This window comes from Natator depressus, chromosome 4, assembly GCF_965152275.1.
Source record: "Natator depressus isolate rNatDep1 chromosome 4, rNatDep2.hap1, whole genome shotgun sequence".
Taxonomy (NCBI): Eukaryota; Metazoa; Chordata; order Testudines; family Cheloniidae; genus Natator; species Natator depressus.
Window position 1 is genome coordinate 33,390,034 of NC_134237.1, and position 18,397 is coordinate 33,408,430.

General features: G+C 40.7%; 1 protein-coding gene across 1 annotated transcript; it reads left to right on the top strand.

Annotated features, from left to right (window-relative positions):
- The first annotated feature begins 182 nt into the window (after positions 1–182).
- LRIT3 (leucine rich repeat, Ig-like and transmembrane domains 3) lies at positions 183–16,774 on the top strand. The gene is made up of 4 exons (XM_074950000.1): positions 183–298; positions 1,635–2,110; positions 12,719–13,024; positions 15,460–16,774. Exons 1-4 carry the CDS (start codon positions 183–185, stop codon positions 16,524–16,526), a joined length of 1,965 nt encoding a protein of 654 aa, XP_074806101.1. The 3' UTR covers positions 16,527–16,774.
- The last annotated feature ends 1,623 nt before the right edge of the window (positions 16,775–18,397 follow it).

Below are 18,397 nucleotides of genomic sequence, written 5' to 3' on the forward strand. Positions count from 1 at the left end.
GGTTCAACTGATCCTTTTCAGGATACATTTGAAGGTTAAGTAGCTACAGATCTCAACTAATCCACTGTAATCTGCTATTACTAAATGGATGTCTACATTCACATTCATAGCACACAGCACACGAGTGCCTGGGAATAAAAGTTTTTAGATTTTGTTCATATCAATTTTGCTGGGAGGAAGTCATGTATCTGTTTGTTTGTTTATGCATCATGATTAGCTTTTTTGAAGAGATAAACAGTTTTTGTCCTTCACAATGCACTTGCATTTACCATGGCAGAAGTGATGGCACGGGAACAAGGTATGCCTTTCTTTATTGCCATTACACAACGTAATTATAGGAAAATAGGTTGATGGAAATTTAGAATAACATTCTCTGACACCACTGATGAGTACAGATTGTGTAGTTTTAGTTTTAGTTCATGTACTTTTTAGAAGTATAAAGGGGAAAGTTTATTCCATTTTTATGCCACTTTACATAGTAAGCAATGTGCATGGATGTTAACAGATAGCAATAATATCTTGTCTTATTGATTTTTACTTAGCAGCTGGATGCCTTTTAAATCTTCAATTTTTACAGAAAGAGACTTCTCTCTGCACTCTAACTTACTAAATGTCAATATTTCCTTGAAAATTCCATTTCTCAAACCAGTTATTCATGGTATGGTAATCCTGGTTTTAGATTAATGCAAACATTTCCTTTAATCTGTAGGAAAATCTCATTGTTCAACAATAGAAAAAGTATGATGACGAAGAAAAAGCTTAGCCACTTTGAAATATTTTATAGTAGATGCACTGGACATTGTATTATTGCTCATTTGGGGAATTACAATTTCAGCTAGTTTTATTCTTGTGCTATATCTAGTACAAAGTTCTGATGGGAAGAAAGGAAAATGGATGTTCTTCGTAAATCAGCATCTATATGGAGAGAAAGGAGAGACATTAACTTTGATCAAAATTCTCAAACCTGGATGCCTAGACTCCTAAAACCATATATAGGCACTTAAAATAAATTGAAATGGCCTAATTTTCAGAAGTTCTGAGAAAACCCAGCACCACTGAAGTCAATGGAAGTAGAAAGTCGGCAGAATCTCTGCAAACTAGGCCACTTCTATTTAGGTGACTACCTGTGGATTTAGAAGCTTAAATTTAAGCACCGAGTTTGAAAAGTTTGTAATCTTCAACCTACTTACAAAAGTAAAGTTCCACAAATATATTTACTCTAGTGCCTTAAATATCTGATATCTCCACACTTGAAGAGAAATTAGAAAAAGTGACACAAAGAATTATAGACTTTTTATTAAAATAGAGGTCATGAATCTCCTGTTTCAATGATAAAAATACAAATAAAATCCTTCTGTTCTTGAATTACATTTCTGGCCCTAAAATGACTGGATAAAAGATAGCATTTAAATTTATCTGGAATTAATGCAGCAGTATCATTAATATTTTATATTCACTTTCTCTTTAGAAAGGAAGTCCACCTCTTAATTGTCTCTGTCTTTTAAACATAGAAGACTGCACGTGATCTGATATTTTGGCAGTAGTGGTGGTGGAAATGGTATTAACACTTCAATATGTATTTGAGATGCAAGTCTCTGGTAATGAAATACAGATCTTTCTTTGTTTGGTGCTAGGTCTGTGCTGTGTAATGACCCTGATATGTTTGAGATCCCTGTTAATGTTCCTGTGGACACAGTAAAACTTCGTGTAGAAAAAACTGTCATACGAAGAATCCCCACTGAAGCCTTTTACTACTTGGTGGACCTTAAATACCTGTGGGTGACCTACAATTGTGTGGCTAACATTGATGCCAGCAGCTTTTATAATTTGAAGCAGCTGCATGAATTGCGTCTGGATGGGAATTTGCTGTCGAGTTTCCCTTGGGAGTCTCTTGTGGAGATGCCCAACTTACGAACCCTTGATTTACATAACAACAAATTGACCAGCATTCCATCTGAGGCCAGTAGATACCTGAGAAACCTCACCTACCTGGACCTATCCAGCAACAAACTAATCACCTTGCCATCAGACCTAATGGACATTTGGCCCCCCTTCTCAGAAGCTACACCATCCAGGAACACAGATCCGGCAGCACAGAGACTCATATTAGGTAAGCTCACGAGGCCACTGGATTCCTTATTAAAACATGTCTAAATATTCTCCTTAAAAGGGAAGCAGCTTAGTGTAGTGGATAGGACCCTGGACTGGGAGTCAGCAGATCTGGATTCTAATCTTGATTTTGCTGCTGGCTTGTTGTGTGATCACTTATCCTATCTTTGTCATCTGTAAAGTGGAGATAATGAGAGTTGCCCCTCTTCATAAAATAGGTTGGTATCTCCAGATTAAGAGAGCTAAGTAAATATTGCTGAAATCCTTCCCGTAAGTGTGCATGATGTATGGAATGTTCAACTGTCATAAAAACTTGTGTTTTTTATTGTTAAGGATTTTTAAAGAATATATGTATTTAAGATGAGATTTCCCTTGTCAATTTACTTGGTGTAGCATTACACCATCTATTACTGGAAACACAGCCATGCCATCTCAGGCAGTTATCTCAAAATGTGCCCAAACTAAGCAGGGGGCAGGTTTGATCAGCACTTCAATGGAATGCCCCAAATAAGTAGTGCAGGGTGGTGTTTGTGGCTCAGTAGAAGGGACTTTTCCCTCTACTATTGAACTACTGTGCCTGCATGGTGACAGGGGAGAGTGAGTTGTTAGAAGAGCTATGTTCCAGATGATATGCTCAAGTGAGGCCCTGAACTCCCATGGGGTCTAACTCTCCTCTCAAAGTGGCTGTATGTTGGTGTAACTCCACAGACTCCAGTGCAGTTATTCCTGATTCACACCGGGGTAACTTAGAGTAGAATCAGCCCTGTGGTTTCTAAAGATGCCCTGGCATTTATCACTACAGTAGTAGTGGTAAGGATGTGAGAACTGGCGCTCTGGTCAAACTCAATTTTGCATAATTATATCCTGCCTATTGCTGGGTTCCCTAAATTGCTATTAGTCTAGACCACATCATAGAGAGAGGGTCCTCTGGATCACCTACCCATCCCATTTGCAATCTCACAGACCACCTTGCACTTCCCCTCCCATTTCTAATCTTGTGTCCCACCTGCTGGCCCCACTTAGCAATTGCATAATATCACCAGGGTAGCTCTAGTTATTGCTTTCTTTCCTGATATTATTTTTCCATTTATTTATATACTGTTAGCCATCTTTTAATACAATGGGAGAGCTAGCACCATGTAACCAGCCAGCTGTCCATAGACAACCACCAGTGAGTCCATACATCACAGCTTGGGAACCTCTGTCCCATAGTTGTAATTAAATACCATTGTGTAATGTTGTGTTTAGCCATTGTGTTCCACTGCAGAGGCCTGAACCTGCAAACCTTTATTAAGGTAAGAATAATTATCGTGAGTAAGAACTAGTTTGCGCCCACCTTGTTAATACTCTTATATATGTAAGCAACTCTGTATGTGAGTGGTGCCAGTGGGTTACTTGTATGAATAAGTGTTTGCAGGATTGAGGCCATAGTTTGTAAAGGGCTTTGGGATCATTCAGGATAAAAGGTGATATAAACATGCAAAATATTGTTATATCAGTGCTAATATGTTAGTTTAAAATATAGTGTGAAACTGCTTATACTATGCTGATTGCTGCCTGCTATTTATTTTAAATATTTGTACCGCTAATGTTCTGGACAAATGCTGTGTAGGAAATACTAATGCATGTCTTAAACTGTTAATATAACACACTTAGCTTTTTGTAACTTGTGTGGCCCACAGGAATCACTCATCAGTTCTGTAAAAGTTTCTGCTAATACTTGCTTTTTAGAACATGTTGATCATTGGGTGCTCAGACAAAAAATCGTGTGTAGGACTAGGTATAATTAGAGGGATTCTCCACTGCACTCAGTTTCTGTGGATGCAGCGTGTACGGAGGGGATGGACTGCATGTGGGAGCAGGGGGGTGACTCCCTGATCCTGGGATGACCATCCTTCGAATAGGTGGGGGCTGCTCTAATCTACACAGCTGGTGATGGCTGGAGCACAGTGTGTTCTGTCCCTATCCCTGCATACTCCCTCTACACCAGGGGTTCTCAAACTGGGGGTCGGGACCCCTCAAGGGGTCCCAAGGTTATTACATGGGGGGGGGTCGTGAGCTGTCAGCCTCCACCCCAAACCCTGCTTTGCCTCCAGCATTTATAATGGTGTTAAATATATAAAAAAATGTTTTTAATTTATAAGGGGGGGGTCACACTCAGAGGCTTGCTTTGTGAAAGGGGTCACCAGTACAAAAGTTTGAGAACCACTGCTCTACCCTGATGGTTACAGGAGGGAGGAGAGTAGGAGCTGGCTATGGGTATGTCTGTACAGCAGCTGTGAGGTGCAGGTGCAGGTCGACATACGTGTGCTCACTCTGCATGAGCTAGTTTGCCTGTAGTAGCTTAGGCTAGCTGCCCTGACACACTCTCTTTTTTGACCCCCTGACTATGCACTTGGGTGGCTAATCTGAACTGCTGCCTGAACCACTGTGGCTACACTGCTATTTTTAAGTGCTAGCCTGAGCAGTGTGTCTATCTACCTGTGCTGGGGAATTAAACCTCCCTGCTGCTGTGTATGTCAGCTCTAAACCTGCTGATGATTTACCCCATGTCGAAATCCTCATCTCGGGAGTTCTAGCCAACTTCCAGTCTCTTTGTTCTGCCCTTGCTGTGCAAAGATAGTGGAATCTGGGTGAGTGCTCGCAGGCACTGTGTAAACTTTTTTCACCAGTCTTTGTCAACAGCCTTTAATCATGACAAGCCTTGCAGCCCTAGCACCTGTATTCTCTTGAGCACGTGTGACTGATTGTGCCATGTTATGTGATGATTTTATAATGTGCAAAAATGTCCTCAGGAGAATTAGCATGAGACCGTTAGCTCATTTTCATTTGTGAACCAAGTCTGGATTTCAACCTGTATCTCCAGAGATGAAAGGGCAGTAGATTCACTGGATTCAGGGGTCAATTTGCCTCTAGTTTTTGGATCCTATGTTCTGTGGAGATGGTATGCAATTGCCTATCTTCAGACTTACATACTAAAGTCAAATACCCTGAAAATAAAATGATGATTTCTTTGTAAAATTTGGAGCAACTATAAATTAGGCTAGCTGTGAATGATTGACTTCATTTCCAGTCATTAATAATAAATGGCTTTGGTAGAGTGCAATCAGACAATGATTGTTATACAATTAATCTGAACGTGAAGAAGAACATTTCCTCTGGAGATCTGAAGTGTCACACCGCTTGTGTTTTGGATTGTTCCATGACCAGCCCACAATCCCCTTCCCACTAAACCTTCTATATCTTCCTCTTTATTGATTGTATTACTGTGGTGCCCTGGTCATGCTTCTCACTCATGTGTGAGTGCATAAGCGGACACACACGCGTGCGTACACGCACACACCCACTCATTGCAGCAGTCTCACCTTCAGGTCTGTGCCACAGGGACAGGGCTGTTACTACCTGATAGATTTTAGGATCTGGTGACAAAATCAGAGAGAGGCCGTCCCTGTTGTACTTTTGTTGCTTAAAAATGTACCATGTTGAGTAGGATTTATATGGGCCTGACTATCTTCTTCACTTCTCCAAGCAGAAGGGATTCTGGGTAGAAATAATGAAAAAGGGAGACTGATGGCTCTGTGACATTGCCCTCTCTGATAACCCATGGAAGATCTGCTGGGGCTCATTGAGGCTTTCGGGGCTGGGAAAGGAACCAAAGAGCAATTGTTCTGTGTAGCACTCTCCCCCTTCCCAGAGGTGGTGAGTATTTGCTTGGATTCCATGCCTTAATTAATTCTGCTTGAATCCGTGTTAACTAAGGCTACATTTCTGCACCTCTCAGAGAGGCTGGCCTGCTAATGGTAGCATTTCTCCTGCAGGAACCACATTGCCAGTGGTAAGAAGGGGCCAAAGGAGCTGACCCTCCATTGGACTAAAGCTTCACTTCTTCGCAGATCTGCAGTTTTCTGCACCTTCTGCCTTCTCTGGATGAAAATTCTGCAAAGTGAACCTTCAGAGAGTCCTGGGTACTTTGTCCCCCTCCTGCGGGAGCATCCAGTTAGGTGCTCTATCTCTAGCTGGCTTGTTAGCTGAAAGCATAGTGTCACTGGAGGCTGAAACTCAGAGCTTCCTAGCAGTACTTACAGCAAAGTCAAGTTGTTGAAATGTTGCCAGTAAAATGGCAGTTGGGGTTCTGCTCAATGTGGGCAATGGTTGGCGGAACCAGGACAACCAAGATTATTCGCTGGTGTGTTGAAACAAAATCCAAACCAAGTGATTTTTAACATTTAGAAGGCTCTGCTAGCTGCAGTGTCATAAGTGAACCTGAGGAGGGGAGAGCGTAGGAGAAGGCTCCCTTTCCAAATCTTCAGGCGACGTGACTGCCTGTGCCCCTGGAAAACCAGGAGCTGCTTTTGTCTAGCTGACAAGAACCTGGCCTTTCCCTAGTCTTTGTTAGTAATCCCCAACTTTACTCTTGCTTGACCCATTTTGATTCCTTGTGTTTCTTCAGTCAATTTGGGCACCAAGGGCCCAATTCTGCTCCCACTGAAGTCTGTGGTGGCAGGGCTGGGCTGTAGGAGCATATTGTGCTTTGAAATCTGAGGCATGCACAATGGTAATATCATTCCCCTTGTGGTCTCCCTCCTAGAGAGCCATTGAGAGTACGACGGAAGACAGCATATGACAGAGCTGCAGTTTGCACTGTATGAAATCTATGTGAAGCCACTGACTAAACCCCAGAGGAGCAGCAGGGGCTGCAGATGGTATTGTAGTTACAGAGAGCCTTGGGTGGAAGAAACATCACAGCTGGGGTGGAGGAAACATCACCTGTTAATGACATCCAAGTTTTGATTTGAACCTTGACTATTTTATTTATTGCCACTTTACAACCCAGTGAAAGGGGAATAATGTGCATTTAATTACACTCCGAGGCTGGTTACTGATTTACAGACAAAATTTCCTACATAGCTCGCCTCTAAGCTAAAGTCCATATTGACACAGTGGCATGTACTGGTGCAGGGGAAACTGTTTACCAAGAAGAAGGGACTGCATAAATGTATTCTTCTGTGATACACATTGGAGTATATAATTCACAGCTGTAACTATGGGCTGCTATTAGGCATTGATGGGGATGAATAACCAAGTGAGTTACTGAGGAAGCAAATTACTTGAGTTTGTTGTGATCACTGCAGCATCCAGGCTTGTCTCCAAATGAATCAGATAAGGACGCTTTGTGGGATGTGGCCATTTTCTGTCCATTTGCACAAAAACTCCATTGTGGTTCATTAGGACGGAAGCTTTGTCTGTTGCTTATTGTACAGTGCTGTCTACTTGTACCATATCATATCCATGTATGGAAAATCAATGCTTATTGTGCAACAATTTAAAGTTGGTTTCATATTAGAAGAAAACCCTGGCTCATAACTGGCTGGAAATAGCCATCATGTGAACGAGGAAATTACCTCCTCAGAGGTCAATGTTGGACATATGGAACTGAAACAATGTTAATGAATCAACTGTAAATAACTGCATTTTGTTTGGCTGCAGTGAAAACAATTATTTATCTCAGAACCAATTAGATAACTTATGAAAATCTTTGCCTCCCTTCTGGAAGACGTTAAGAAAAGAGCCACCTGTCTCTACCTGCAGATTCAGGAGTATATTTATATGTTGGGAAAGAGGCCAAGTGAGTAGCTCTGGGGTTCTACAGTTTTCCCCATTCACAAAATCCAGTGCTTCCAAATGATCTGGAACCCTCAAGGCTAGCCTAAATAACCCTGTGACCGTATTACCTTGTTCTTTGCTTCCCTTTCTCTTCTGCTGTTTGTTACTCATTGCTCAGTTTATTTCTATTATACACTCTGTGGGTCAGGGACTGTCTCATATGTTTGTTTGTACAGTACCTCAGCCAGTGGAGTCTGGATCTGGACTGAATCTTTGGGCACTACTGCAATATGAGCAATAAATAACAAGTCATAACTTCCTATTGGAAAACCTGCAGGAGGGGAAAAGTCAGCCAAAGAGGTTTTGTCACAAGCTGTCCATGGGGAGAAGGACTCGGCCACCTTGTGAAGGGAGACAAGCTGCTCGCCCTACCAATCTTGAGGGTCCATGCGGAAAGCAAACTTCTAACTCTGGAAATCCTGGGGTCTCCTGATGCCTGAACTTCACTTCCCCACTGCATCGCATCCCCTCAGCTGTATGTTTCTACTCTCTTTGAACAGGAAAGAACAGAGGCCTTATAGGGTAGTTAATCTGGCTTTTAGCATAATTTACTGCTGTGGAAAGCTGACGGTGTTTAAGGGCTTGTTTCAGGAGCAGCCACTCTCCCTTCCAATATCTTAGCGGTACTCTTTTTCTCCAGTCCATAGGGAAGAGAACAGGTCATTTCATAAAATATCAAGAAGGAATAGATATTTCTCTGAATAAGAATAGCATCTGCCTCCAGAACAGTTAAAAAATAAAACTGGACAGATTTTAAAGGTAGGCACATGCAGTTGTGTACTTGAGTGAGTTGGACTTGTGAGCAAATATCTGTGCATATACACATGGACGGCAGGCACTCAATTTGTGCACCCTCAGCTGTTGTATCTGACATGTTCATGAACACCAGCTATTTTCAGGCATCAGTTAGTCATGTTCAAAGGTCAATGTGCAGTTGCACATGCCTGACTTTGAAACTCTGTCTCTGCAAATGTTAATAATTTCCAGTGGCAGAGAGTTCAACAGGTTATGAGGGTTAGTCGCCTTTTTGAGTAATACACATCTTTAAATGTTCACCTTATATACCATAAGAATTTTGCAATGACTATTAGAGGTTAATGCAGCACAAAACAAATCTCAAATAGTCCTGACATTAATACCTCAAATGAGACAACATATTCCACAAGAAGCTTCCCTAACGTGTTATTACAGCTCAAATTTTATCCTAGCATATATTTTATGTGCATTGAATGTTTTATTTGGGAAGAGAATTCCCTGTGTGCAACTGAAATAGTGGTACATTCCTCTAAGACAGTGGTGCCCAAACTTTTCCTGCCGCCCCACCTTGCCAGTAATGGAATCTGTCCGTGCCCCCTCCCGTAGGTCATTACTGCACAGTTGGCTCAGCAGAGGAGCTGTGGCTAAAGGCAGAGCCGGGGGCAGAACTGGGGATGGGGGAGGAGCTGGGGCAGGAGGCAGAGCTGGCCCGGGGGTGGAGAGGAATGAGGGCAGAGCTGGACGGGGGCAGAGCAGTGCGTGGAGTGGAGCTATTGCTGGGGTTGGAACGAGTCAGGGGCAGAGCAGGGGGCTGGGTGGCACTCCCTCTCTGCCACCCTGGGAGGAGGAGGGTTGGCCTGGGCCCTGTGGGCCCCCCCAACCCTCCTCCAGTTTGGGGACCACTGCTCTAGGAGAAACGTTGTTCCCTGTCAGTCTGGAATCTGTGTGTTTCTGACGGCAGTAGGAACAAATGCTGCAGTTAATCCTGCCATTCTCCTGGGCAAAACTTACACTGATTTCAGGGAGAGTGTTACCTAAGAAAAGGATTGTGGCATTAGGACCACTTTCAGTAGAATAAATGTGCTCCAGAGAGCATGCTGGAGGACACTGAGAAACTGTCTTACAATTAATTCTCTGCAGTGAGATTGGTGGCAGTACCCTGACTCACAAGCAGGATGATGTAAGCAGTGTTGTTCAAGCTGTGTTGGTCCCAGGTTATTAGAGAGTCAAGGCTACAACTGCATTGTACCCATCTTGCCTCTCTAAGTAGGATGTTGCTTTTTTACTATACGGCATTAATATGTCTCACAAACTTCATTAACCATGTATTGCCCTAATAAGAAGCATTTTGTGAAGCATGGACAGATTAGTGAGAAATTAATTTGAGTTAAGAAGCTCCTTTGCATATGAGGTGCCTGACTATTAAATTCTTAATCCTACAACCTTCACTTTCTTTTACCACAATTGATTTCAGTGGAATTATTTGTTGATATTTTTGTGTGCCTTTGTATGTTTTAAAAGTTTCACAGTAGACTTATATATTTCAATCACTTGGCCATATTGGTGAATAATTTACCTGTCTAAAGGATTAATCCTGCAAATCCCTATTATCATTATTACTCACATGAGTAAGACTTTGCAGGATCAGACCATTAAAAATGTGATTTAGGCTATTTAATCTTTTTAAGAGACATAATTGTCCCAACTCAGCAACATACAAATATTCCAAAATGTGAGAAATGTATATTTAAGAAATGTGGGTGAGTAACATTAAGTTACCCTGGCAGAGATGGTGTCCCTAGCCTCTGTTTGCCAGAAGCTGGGAATGGGTGACAGGGGATGGATCACTTGATGGTTACCTGTTCTGTTCATTCCCTCTGGGGCACCTGGCATTGGCCATTGTCGGTAGACAGGATACTGGGCTAGATGAACCTTTGGTCTGACCCAGCATGGCTGCTCTTATGTTCTTGGACACCTTTACTTTGCACAATGGGCTCAAGATCCTTACATGGCATGTACATTTACACATCCTGGGAATCGGGGGCCTTACATTGGATTTGTTTGCAATTAATGGCTTTTGGGACACCTGTACTGCATATATGAATTGGAAGGAAGTTTATCTTATGTACTAAGGGAGTAGGCTGGAAATTAAGAACATTGACCTTCTCCTTCCCCTGCTAGTTTTATCCACATCCCCACCTTAAGTATACAGTGCAAAGGGGCAGCTACAGATAGGATGGACTGATGTTAAAGGAAACCTGTTGAAATTCACCTCTGGTAAATATATATATATATATATATATATATATATATATATATATTTATATAAAATAATATGCCCAGTTCACCAGAGGTTGTCAGGTTGTATATGATATAACATCACCAAAGCTGTATATACTCTCCAAAGCATGTGCACTCTCTCTCTCTCTCTCTCTCTTTGGAGATTAGCTTTTAAAAATACAATAGTTGAACCAGTTTTCTTGGATTTGCCTATTCCTTTTCTTGTGGGTAATAATTAGTCAATAGATTTAAAATCATTCGTGTCTGGAAGGAGTACAATTGGATTGTGATGTCATAAACTTATAGTCAAGGAATCTCTTCAGGTCAAGTCTTGTTTTTAAGGGTGGGATTAGTCAGGGTTTATCACTGGTATAACCAATCACTGACTTTGTGCTTAGGATAAGCTAATCTTGGTCAGGTGATTAAAGGAAGCATATATTTCTACATCTACAGATTTTTTTCTAAAAATGCAAAGAGATTAGAAGCCAATGAAATATTAAGAAAGGGGAAAAAGAAAGGTGTTGGTAACATGGAATAATTCCAATTTTTTATTTAATTATTCCTAAAGTTAATGCATCTTTTCACATCATGAGCTGTGTACTGTGTCTCCTTATCTGGGTTTCATTCATGGCTGGTTTGCTAAACTGTTCAGAGTGTCCAGTAATTATAGGTTTTCACTGCAAAGTAGTAGCTTTTATTTTATATCTGCCTGCCCACTTTTAATGCACCCATCATCATAGCATTGGAGGCTGTCCTGTGTTACCTACAAAAATAGCTTGGATTGGGAATTAGTTCTATTTATTGTTAATATTCAGAGGAAATAGAGTGTTCCAGGGAGATTTGTACAAAGATCTAAAGTCAGATCAGAAACTATTTAAAGGCATGAATGAAATGCTGTGGACTAGGTCCTCAGCTGGTATAAATAGATATTTCTCTATTGAAGTCAACAGAGCTATGCTGTGTTACACCAATATAAGATCTGGACCTACATTACTATAAAATGGCCAGTGTAATTCACCTGAAATCAAATTCAACAAGAGAAGAAATGTCCCCTCACTCATGCTCTTCATAATCAAAGGGCAAATAGTCTGAAGTCAAATGGACGGGTCCGGGTCCTTGTGTGCCATCAAAAATGCGAATATCTTTTAATTCTTTCGACAGTTCCTCTGCCCTCCTCCCTCTCTCTCCGCATCCCCCCACAACTTTTAAATATTTTGTATGTAAGAGATTGGCCTGAATGAGATCTCTGAATCCAAACACCCCTGACCATTGGGAAAGTTCAGATCCAGATCTAAACTTTGTTGGCTTAAAGCCATCTCTGTTCTATGGCAGAAGAGTTGGTATAAGTCATAAACACTTTTATCATTGTTCTCTCCCCAGCCAAAATCCAAGCACTGAAAAAGGTGCCTGAAAAGAAAAGAGAAGCTTAGAAAACTCCATACTTAATGAAGGGGAAGGAGAGCAGTGGAAGTCAAAAGACAACCATAGTTGTCCATAGTTCGAAGATCTACTTGTATTTGAAGGGTCTGCCAAGAAGCCAAACGCTGGTGAAATACCTTACTTGGCAGCTAACCAAGGCTGCTCCTTCTGAGGTTGTTCAAAAGGAATTGAAAAATGGTACAATTTAGTGTAGAATTTGTCAACTCATGTACCATTTTCTATGCAGGTGGTTGTGGGGAAAAGATCTAGTTTATCAAATGTTAACAAAACAGCTTTAACCCTCCTTCCTGAACCTCCAAAAATAAATAAATAAAAAAAAGAGTATAGAAGGAACAAATTAAATATTTAATGAACTTAAGAGGCACATGACTCTCCCTATTAGCATTTAGACACAATGGTATGTCCCATTCTAATCATGAAATCCAAATAATGCTTGAAACTAACTGTATGCTTTTTTTTTCTGCTTAAGGTTTGCAGGACAATCCATGGTTTTGTGACTGTCGGATTTCAAAGCTAATTGAATTTTCCAAAATAGTGGATACCTCTGTTATACTTCTGGATCCTCTTGTGGCTTGTAGTGGACCTGAGAGCCTGGCAGGTATCTTGTTCCAGAGAGCAGAGCTGGAACAGTGTCTTAAACCATCAGTGATGACTTCAGCAACAAAAATCACATCACCTCTGGGAAGCAATGTACTGCTACGCTGTGATGCCACTGGATATCCAACCCCACAACTTACCTGGATCAGGTCAGACAATTTACCGGTGAACTATACAGGTATTTCATAATTTATTACTAAGAAATATGAGAACCTAGAAATATTGATCATTTGTGCTTTGAAATGATCTTTGAGATCATTATTGATGAATGGTGAAAAACGAACAAGACCAAATATTCTCACAATATTTCCACCATTTGGGGCCAGAATCTCTTCATCCCTGTTTGTGTTAAATTCATCCATATCTGAACATGAACAATGCAAACAGGTCTCTTCCAATTCTGAACATGACATGGAACCAAGACTGGATAGGAGGCTTAGATTCAGGTTCCCAAAATTGGAGGGGGTGCTTTGGACTTGAAATTTCAGTTTTGGCTTGTCTCCGGTACAAAGTGGAAGTTAAAAAAGACAGTGCAGCCATAACTGAGCTACTTAAACACAGCAATTTTTATTATAAGCATTGGCTTTGCAATAAATATTAGTTTTTTTGAATTTTGGTCATTTACCACCAATGTCCGTACCGAACGGCAAAGAGACAGTGAATATCTGATACTGTTTTTGAATATCAGCCAATTTTAGTAATTGCATCTAGCAATTCAGAAGTTTTCCTATTTCTAAGTAATGGGTTCATGAGAATGAAACTGTATGACATCTTATTGTAAACCCACAATCATAAATTGTTATATTTATTATGAAAAATTCTTTTAACTCAAAGCAGTAAGCTAATATCACTCATTTAAAACAAAATAAGCATATCCGTGGAAATGAATTGTTATAGTGCAATACTGGAGGCTGCCAGTAGATGGCATAGTTAGCATCTAAGGATTATCTGTAGGATTTAAGGAAGAACTGTGGAAGAGAAAAGACAGAAAAAGGAAGGGGCTGAGAGTAGGGGAAGCTAGCGAATGTATAAAATCTGCAGCTCCTAGAAAAGCCTGGAAATTAAACTGTTTGCCTCAGAACTCAATTATTTTAATAACTCAAAGTATTTTGATGATTACATATTCTGTAGAGGTGGGTTTGAAGTCTGAACTCAAAGCCAAACTTTTCCAAAATTTTGGTGGAGAGCTTTTGTAACTGGAATGCTATATATATATATATATAATTTTCTTTGCTTTTGCTGTTCATGTCACAACTGTCATTGTAGAGCACACAAATAGTGGAGACGCAGAAGTTTGTAAGATCGAGATGTCATGCATTACAATTGATTTATTATTTACAGTGCCTGTCTTTCACCCTGGGAGCTTACAATAATTAAAATATACAGGGTGAAGAGTAAAATCCACATAATAAAAATAGATATAAATCTATTAATTGTTACGGATCTAACTTAATCTCTTAATCTTGATTTAAAAAACTGTGTGGGGGGGGGGGGGGGGGGGCTGGGGGCTGGGGGACTCTTAAGGGTTCCAGATAGACAGCTCTGGGAAAGTTCAGTCCACAGGACAGGTTAAGCCTGGGTAGTGCAGGCTGCTGCTTTTTACTCCAGCCACAAGCTCCAGTCCTGAGCTGAGGGCTACCTTTGAGTGAAACAGGATAATTCAATTTCCAATACATGTTTAGACTTTAGCCTCCCTTGTGAGGTGGTGTATAAAGTTCCTGGATTAGATGATGATAATTGTCGAATGGGGTTGCATCAGTGCTCTATGTAGTCCAAAATAGTGCCTTGGACAGTTGCGTCAAGCTCCTTAATGGGTAATTATGCAATAACCTGCCCGTGGGGAATGTTTCTTGCTAACCTCAGGCAGTCAGCAGCAAGCTTTTACCCTTAAACATAAGAGCTGATGGGTGAAACCTTCAAGACCATTTAAGTGAATTAGGAGCCAAAGTACCATTTCCTAAAGTGACTTAGACACTTAGGGTTCGAAGTCTTGTTGACAGTCAGTTTAGCTTCTAAAGTCCATGGAATTCAGGCTGCCAAGTCACTTATGCACTTTTGAAACTTTACCCTATATCCCTTTAACCATTTTTGTTTTGTATAATGAAACGGCAAATATTTTTATTTCTCATATAAATGTCTAATTTTATTTTTGAACCGTACTCGGGGCGAGTCTACACTTAAAACACTGCGTCAGCACAGCTGCACCGATGCAGCGGTAGCACTTTAATGAAGACGCTCTCTGCTGACGGGTGGTGGTAGCTATGCCAAGAGGTGGTAGCTATGCCAACGGGAGAAGCTCTCCTTCTGACAGAGCTCTGTCTGCACAGGGGTTAAGTCGGTATAACTATGTTGCTCAGGGGTGTGGATTTTTCAGTGAGTGATGTAGTTTTACTGATGTAGGTCTGTAGTGCAGACCAGACCTCAACTCTTTTTTTCAATACTATCATATGGCAGGGAGTTTTGCAAGTTGTGTTTAAAAAACCAATATGTTCAGTTCAAATGGTTCTTTCTAACATAGCAAAAGCATGGAAGGGGTAATGTCATAGCCTTTTCTCTTTTTTTTTTTATGTTCCTGTTACACTGTTTTACTATATGCATTTCATTTTCCTTTAGTAATTCAAGAAACTCCAGGAGAGGGTGTCAGATGGTCCATAATAAGTCTGACAGGGATTTCATACAAGGATGCAGGGGACTACAGATGTAAGGCCAAAAATTTGGCGGGAATGTCAGAAGCTGCTGTTACTGTCACTGTGGTAGGTGTTGTCACTACGACTGTGTCACCACAAAAGTATGGGAAGAAGTTTGAAGCAGACCAACAAAATAACACACAGGAGGAAGCCAAGCAAGAATCTGAAAAGAGCACCACATCTCCTCCACCCTTAACATCGCTACCCACAACAATGGCTACCACTGAAAGACCAACAAGTGCCAAGATCACAGACAAAAAGCAATCCAAGTCCATTGCTGATGGGAAAAAAAGTTCAAAGGGAGTAACAAATGGAAACAACAAAAAGCCTGAAGAAACCAGCAAAAAAGATGAGGAGACTTCATTGAATGCAGCAGCACTAGCTGAACAGAATGTCACCATAAAGAACCTGAAAGTTATTAGTGAAACGGACGAAAGAGTTACCTTAACTTGGAAAACAATCAATGCCACAAGCAACTCTGCAGTGACTGTATTGTACTCAAAGTATGGTGAGAAAGATATGCTGCCTCTGAGTACAGATCCCAGCAAAAACAAAGTCACAATAGATGGTTTGCAGCCTAGTACACAATACATGGCATGTGTCTGTCCCAAAGGAGTCCCACCTACAAAAGATCAATGCATTATTTTCTCCACTGATGGAATACATGATGAGAGTGGTTCTCAAGTTTCCATTTTGGTCATGACTAGCAGTGTGGCATGTGTGATTGTTCTACCTTTGATATTTTTCTTACTCTATAAAGTTTTAAAACTTCACAGGAAACCAAAATCTGCTAGGGAAGCTGACCTTGCAAAAGAGACCTATGTCAAATTTGAAACACTTTCCTTGAAGCCCCGTTCAGTGGGCACAGGAGGAGAGCTCTGGACTCGAAGAGACACTGGTGAGTCAGAAAGACTTCTGCTTTGCTCTAGGTCAAGCATGGATTCTCAGATGACGTTCAAAAGTGAGGGCTCCAGGTCTGAGTACTTCTGTTGAGTGTTGTATACAGTGGACAATGTGAAATACACTAAGGGTAAAACTAATTCCAAACTGCAGTCTTGTATCTGAAAGCAGATCAGTGCCAGGTAGGAAATGCCACTATCAGATATAGCATCTGATACAACTCAGACTATTGTGGTAGGAGGGGGAAAGGGAAATTGACACCAGTATTTGTTGTTGTTTTTTTGTCTTTTTTACATCCTGTCATGCATCCTGTGACTTCTGATATGAGATAGTGAAGTTCCTAGGAGAGTAAATAGAGCATAAAGTAATTCTGCCTGATTTATGTTCTTATATTTTCTGTTTTTATTAAACATTCTGGTATTTATCTTGTCATCTGATTTCATGTGTACAACCTGCAAGTTGTATCCATCAAATATTCCCCACATTTCTTTTAAAAATGTTATGTACTGGAGAAAAGCTATAGGAGTAGAGCTTAAACTCTGGCTTTGCTTGGGTCGAAGATAGTCACTTATACTTAACATTTGAAAATACAGATTTTCTGATGACAGCTTGTGCTTCAAAATGTGATAGAGCACTACATTGTATAATCTCTGGGAGTGGGAGTGATTTGGGGTTAATCAAAACTCAAGTCTGTTATCCAGAGGTCATGTGCTTTGTTTCTTGAGATGCAACATAGACCATCTTCATCAAGCTACAAATACTTTTGGAAGGAGCTTCTCTTGGCTCGTGAATTTAAGGTAAGGTTTTGCTGTGAGTAGCTTTGTAAGAGACAATAAGTTGAAACTACTTAATATGGTCCTGTTGCAAAATCAGAGCCTTAGAACACTATACATACTGCAATTTAATTAACGTTGACAATTATTTACCTTTGACACCATATATCATACATACGTGTATGTATTAGACACATGGTAAGATGAGGTCTTGTCCTCCAATAGCTACAGACAAGATGCAACAGGAGATGTAACAAATAGCAGGAGGGAATGAGGCGAGAGGATGAGGGTAACATTTGGAATGTGTGATTGTGTCAGCGACTTATGAGCACAACTTGACATTTCCAAAATCATATTATATATTTTAAAAATAAACATCTAGGATTGCCTATCATGAGCCCAATCCTGCGTCCATTAAAGTCCATGACAAGACTCCTATTGACTTTGTTGCTGCAGGTTCCAACTCCATGAGTATCACTGTGTGTAAACAGGGAGCCACAATACATGCCAAAATGGATTAAAAAAAAAAAAGAGCAAGTATCTTTGATATCTTGGGCCTTTCCATGTGAGTGCTGTGGGAAGTTGGGAATCTTCCCTTCCCAATGGGATGATGATAATACCTGGATCTTATGTAGTGCTTTTCATCCACAGATCTCAAAGTGCTTTACAAAGCAGGTCAGTGTCTTTCTCCCCATTTTACGGATGGATAACTTGAGGCACAGAGTGGTTAAAGTGACTCTCCCAAGGTCACCCAGTAGATCAGTGGCAGAGCTGGGCATAGAACCCAGGTCTCTTGGATAAACAAGATAAAGCTCCTGTTTCTGCCCCTGCAATAACATGACATAATGGGTTTTCAAGGTGTAACATTTTTAGGTATTATTAGGCTGGGTTTAAATCTTTCTCATCTTGGGCAGGTTTAATCTGTGGGGAAAATTTGGATAAGGAGGAAGAAATATTTTTGTCATAAATTGACTTAGTGTAAACCCCTCACACCGAGGCATCTCTTTGAAGCTGCTCAGTGGGTTAGGATGATAAAAGGAGTGCTAGAGAAACATGGAGTAGTGGGCAGAGAGCAGGTAAGGTAGTCAAAGGTGCTTGATAAATTTATTTGCATAATAGCTCTGTAGTTTGTTAAATGAATAAGAAGTGTATTACTGGTCAGACCAATGGTACATTTAGCCCTGTATCCTG

Bases quoted from the DNA above. Each gene is read 5' to 3' on its own strand.
- LRIT3 (XM_074950000.1), top strand. From the start codon at position 183: ATGTATCTGTTTGTTTGTTTATGCATCATGATTAGCTTTTTTGAAGAG. The intron at 2,111-12,718 runs GTAAGCTCACGA...TTTCTGCTTAAG, and splicing joins AGCACAGAGACTCATATTAG to GTTTGCAGGACAATCCATGG. The intron at 13,025-15,459 runs GTATTTCATAAT...ATTTTCCTTTAG, and splicing joins TTTACCGGTGAACTATACAG to TAATTCAAGAAACTCCAGGA.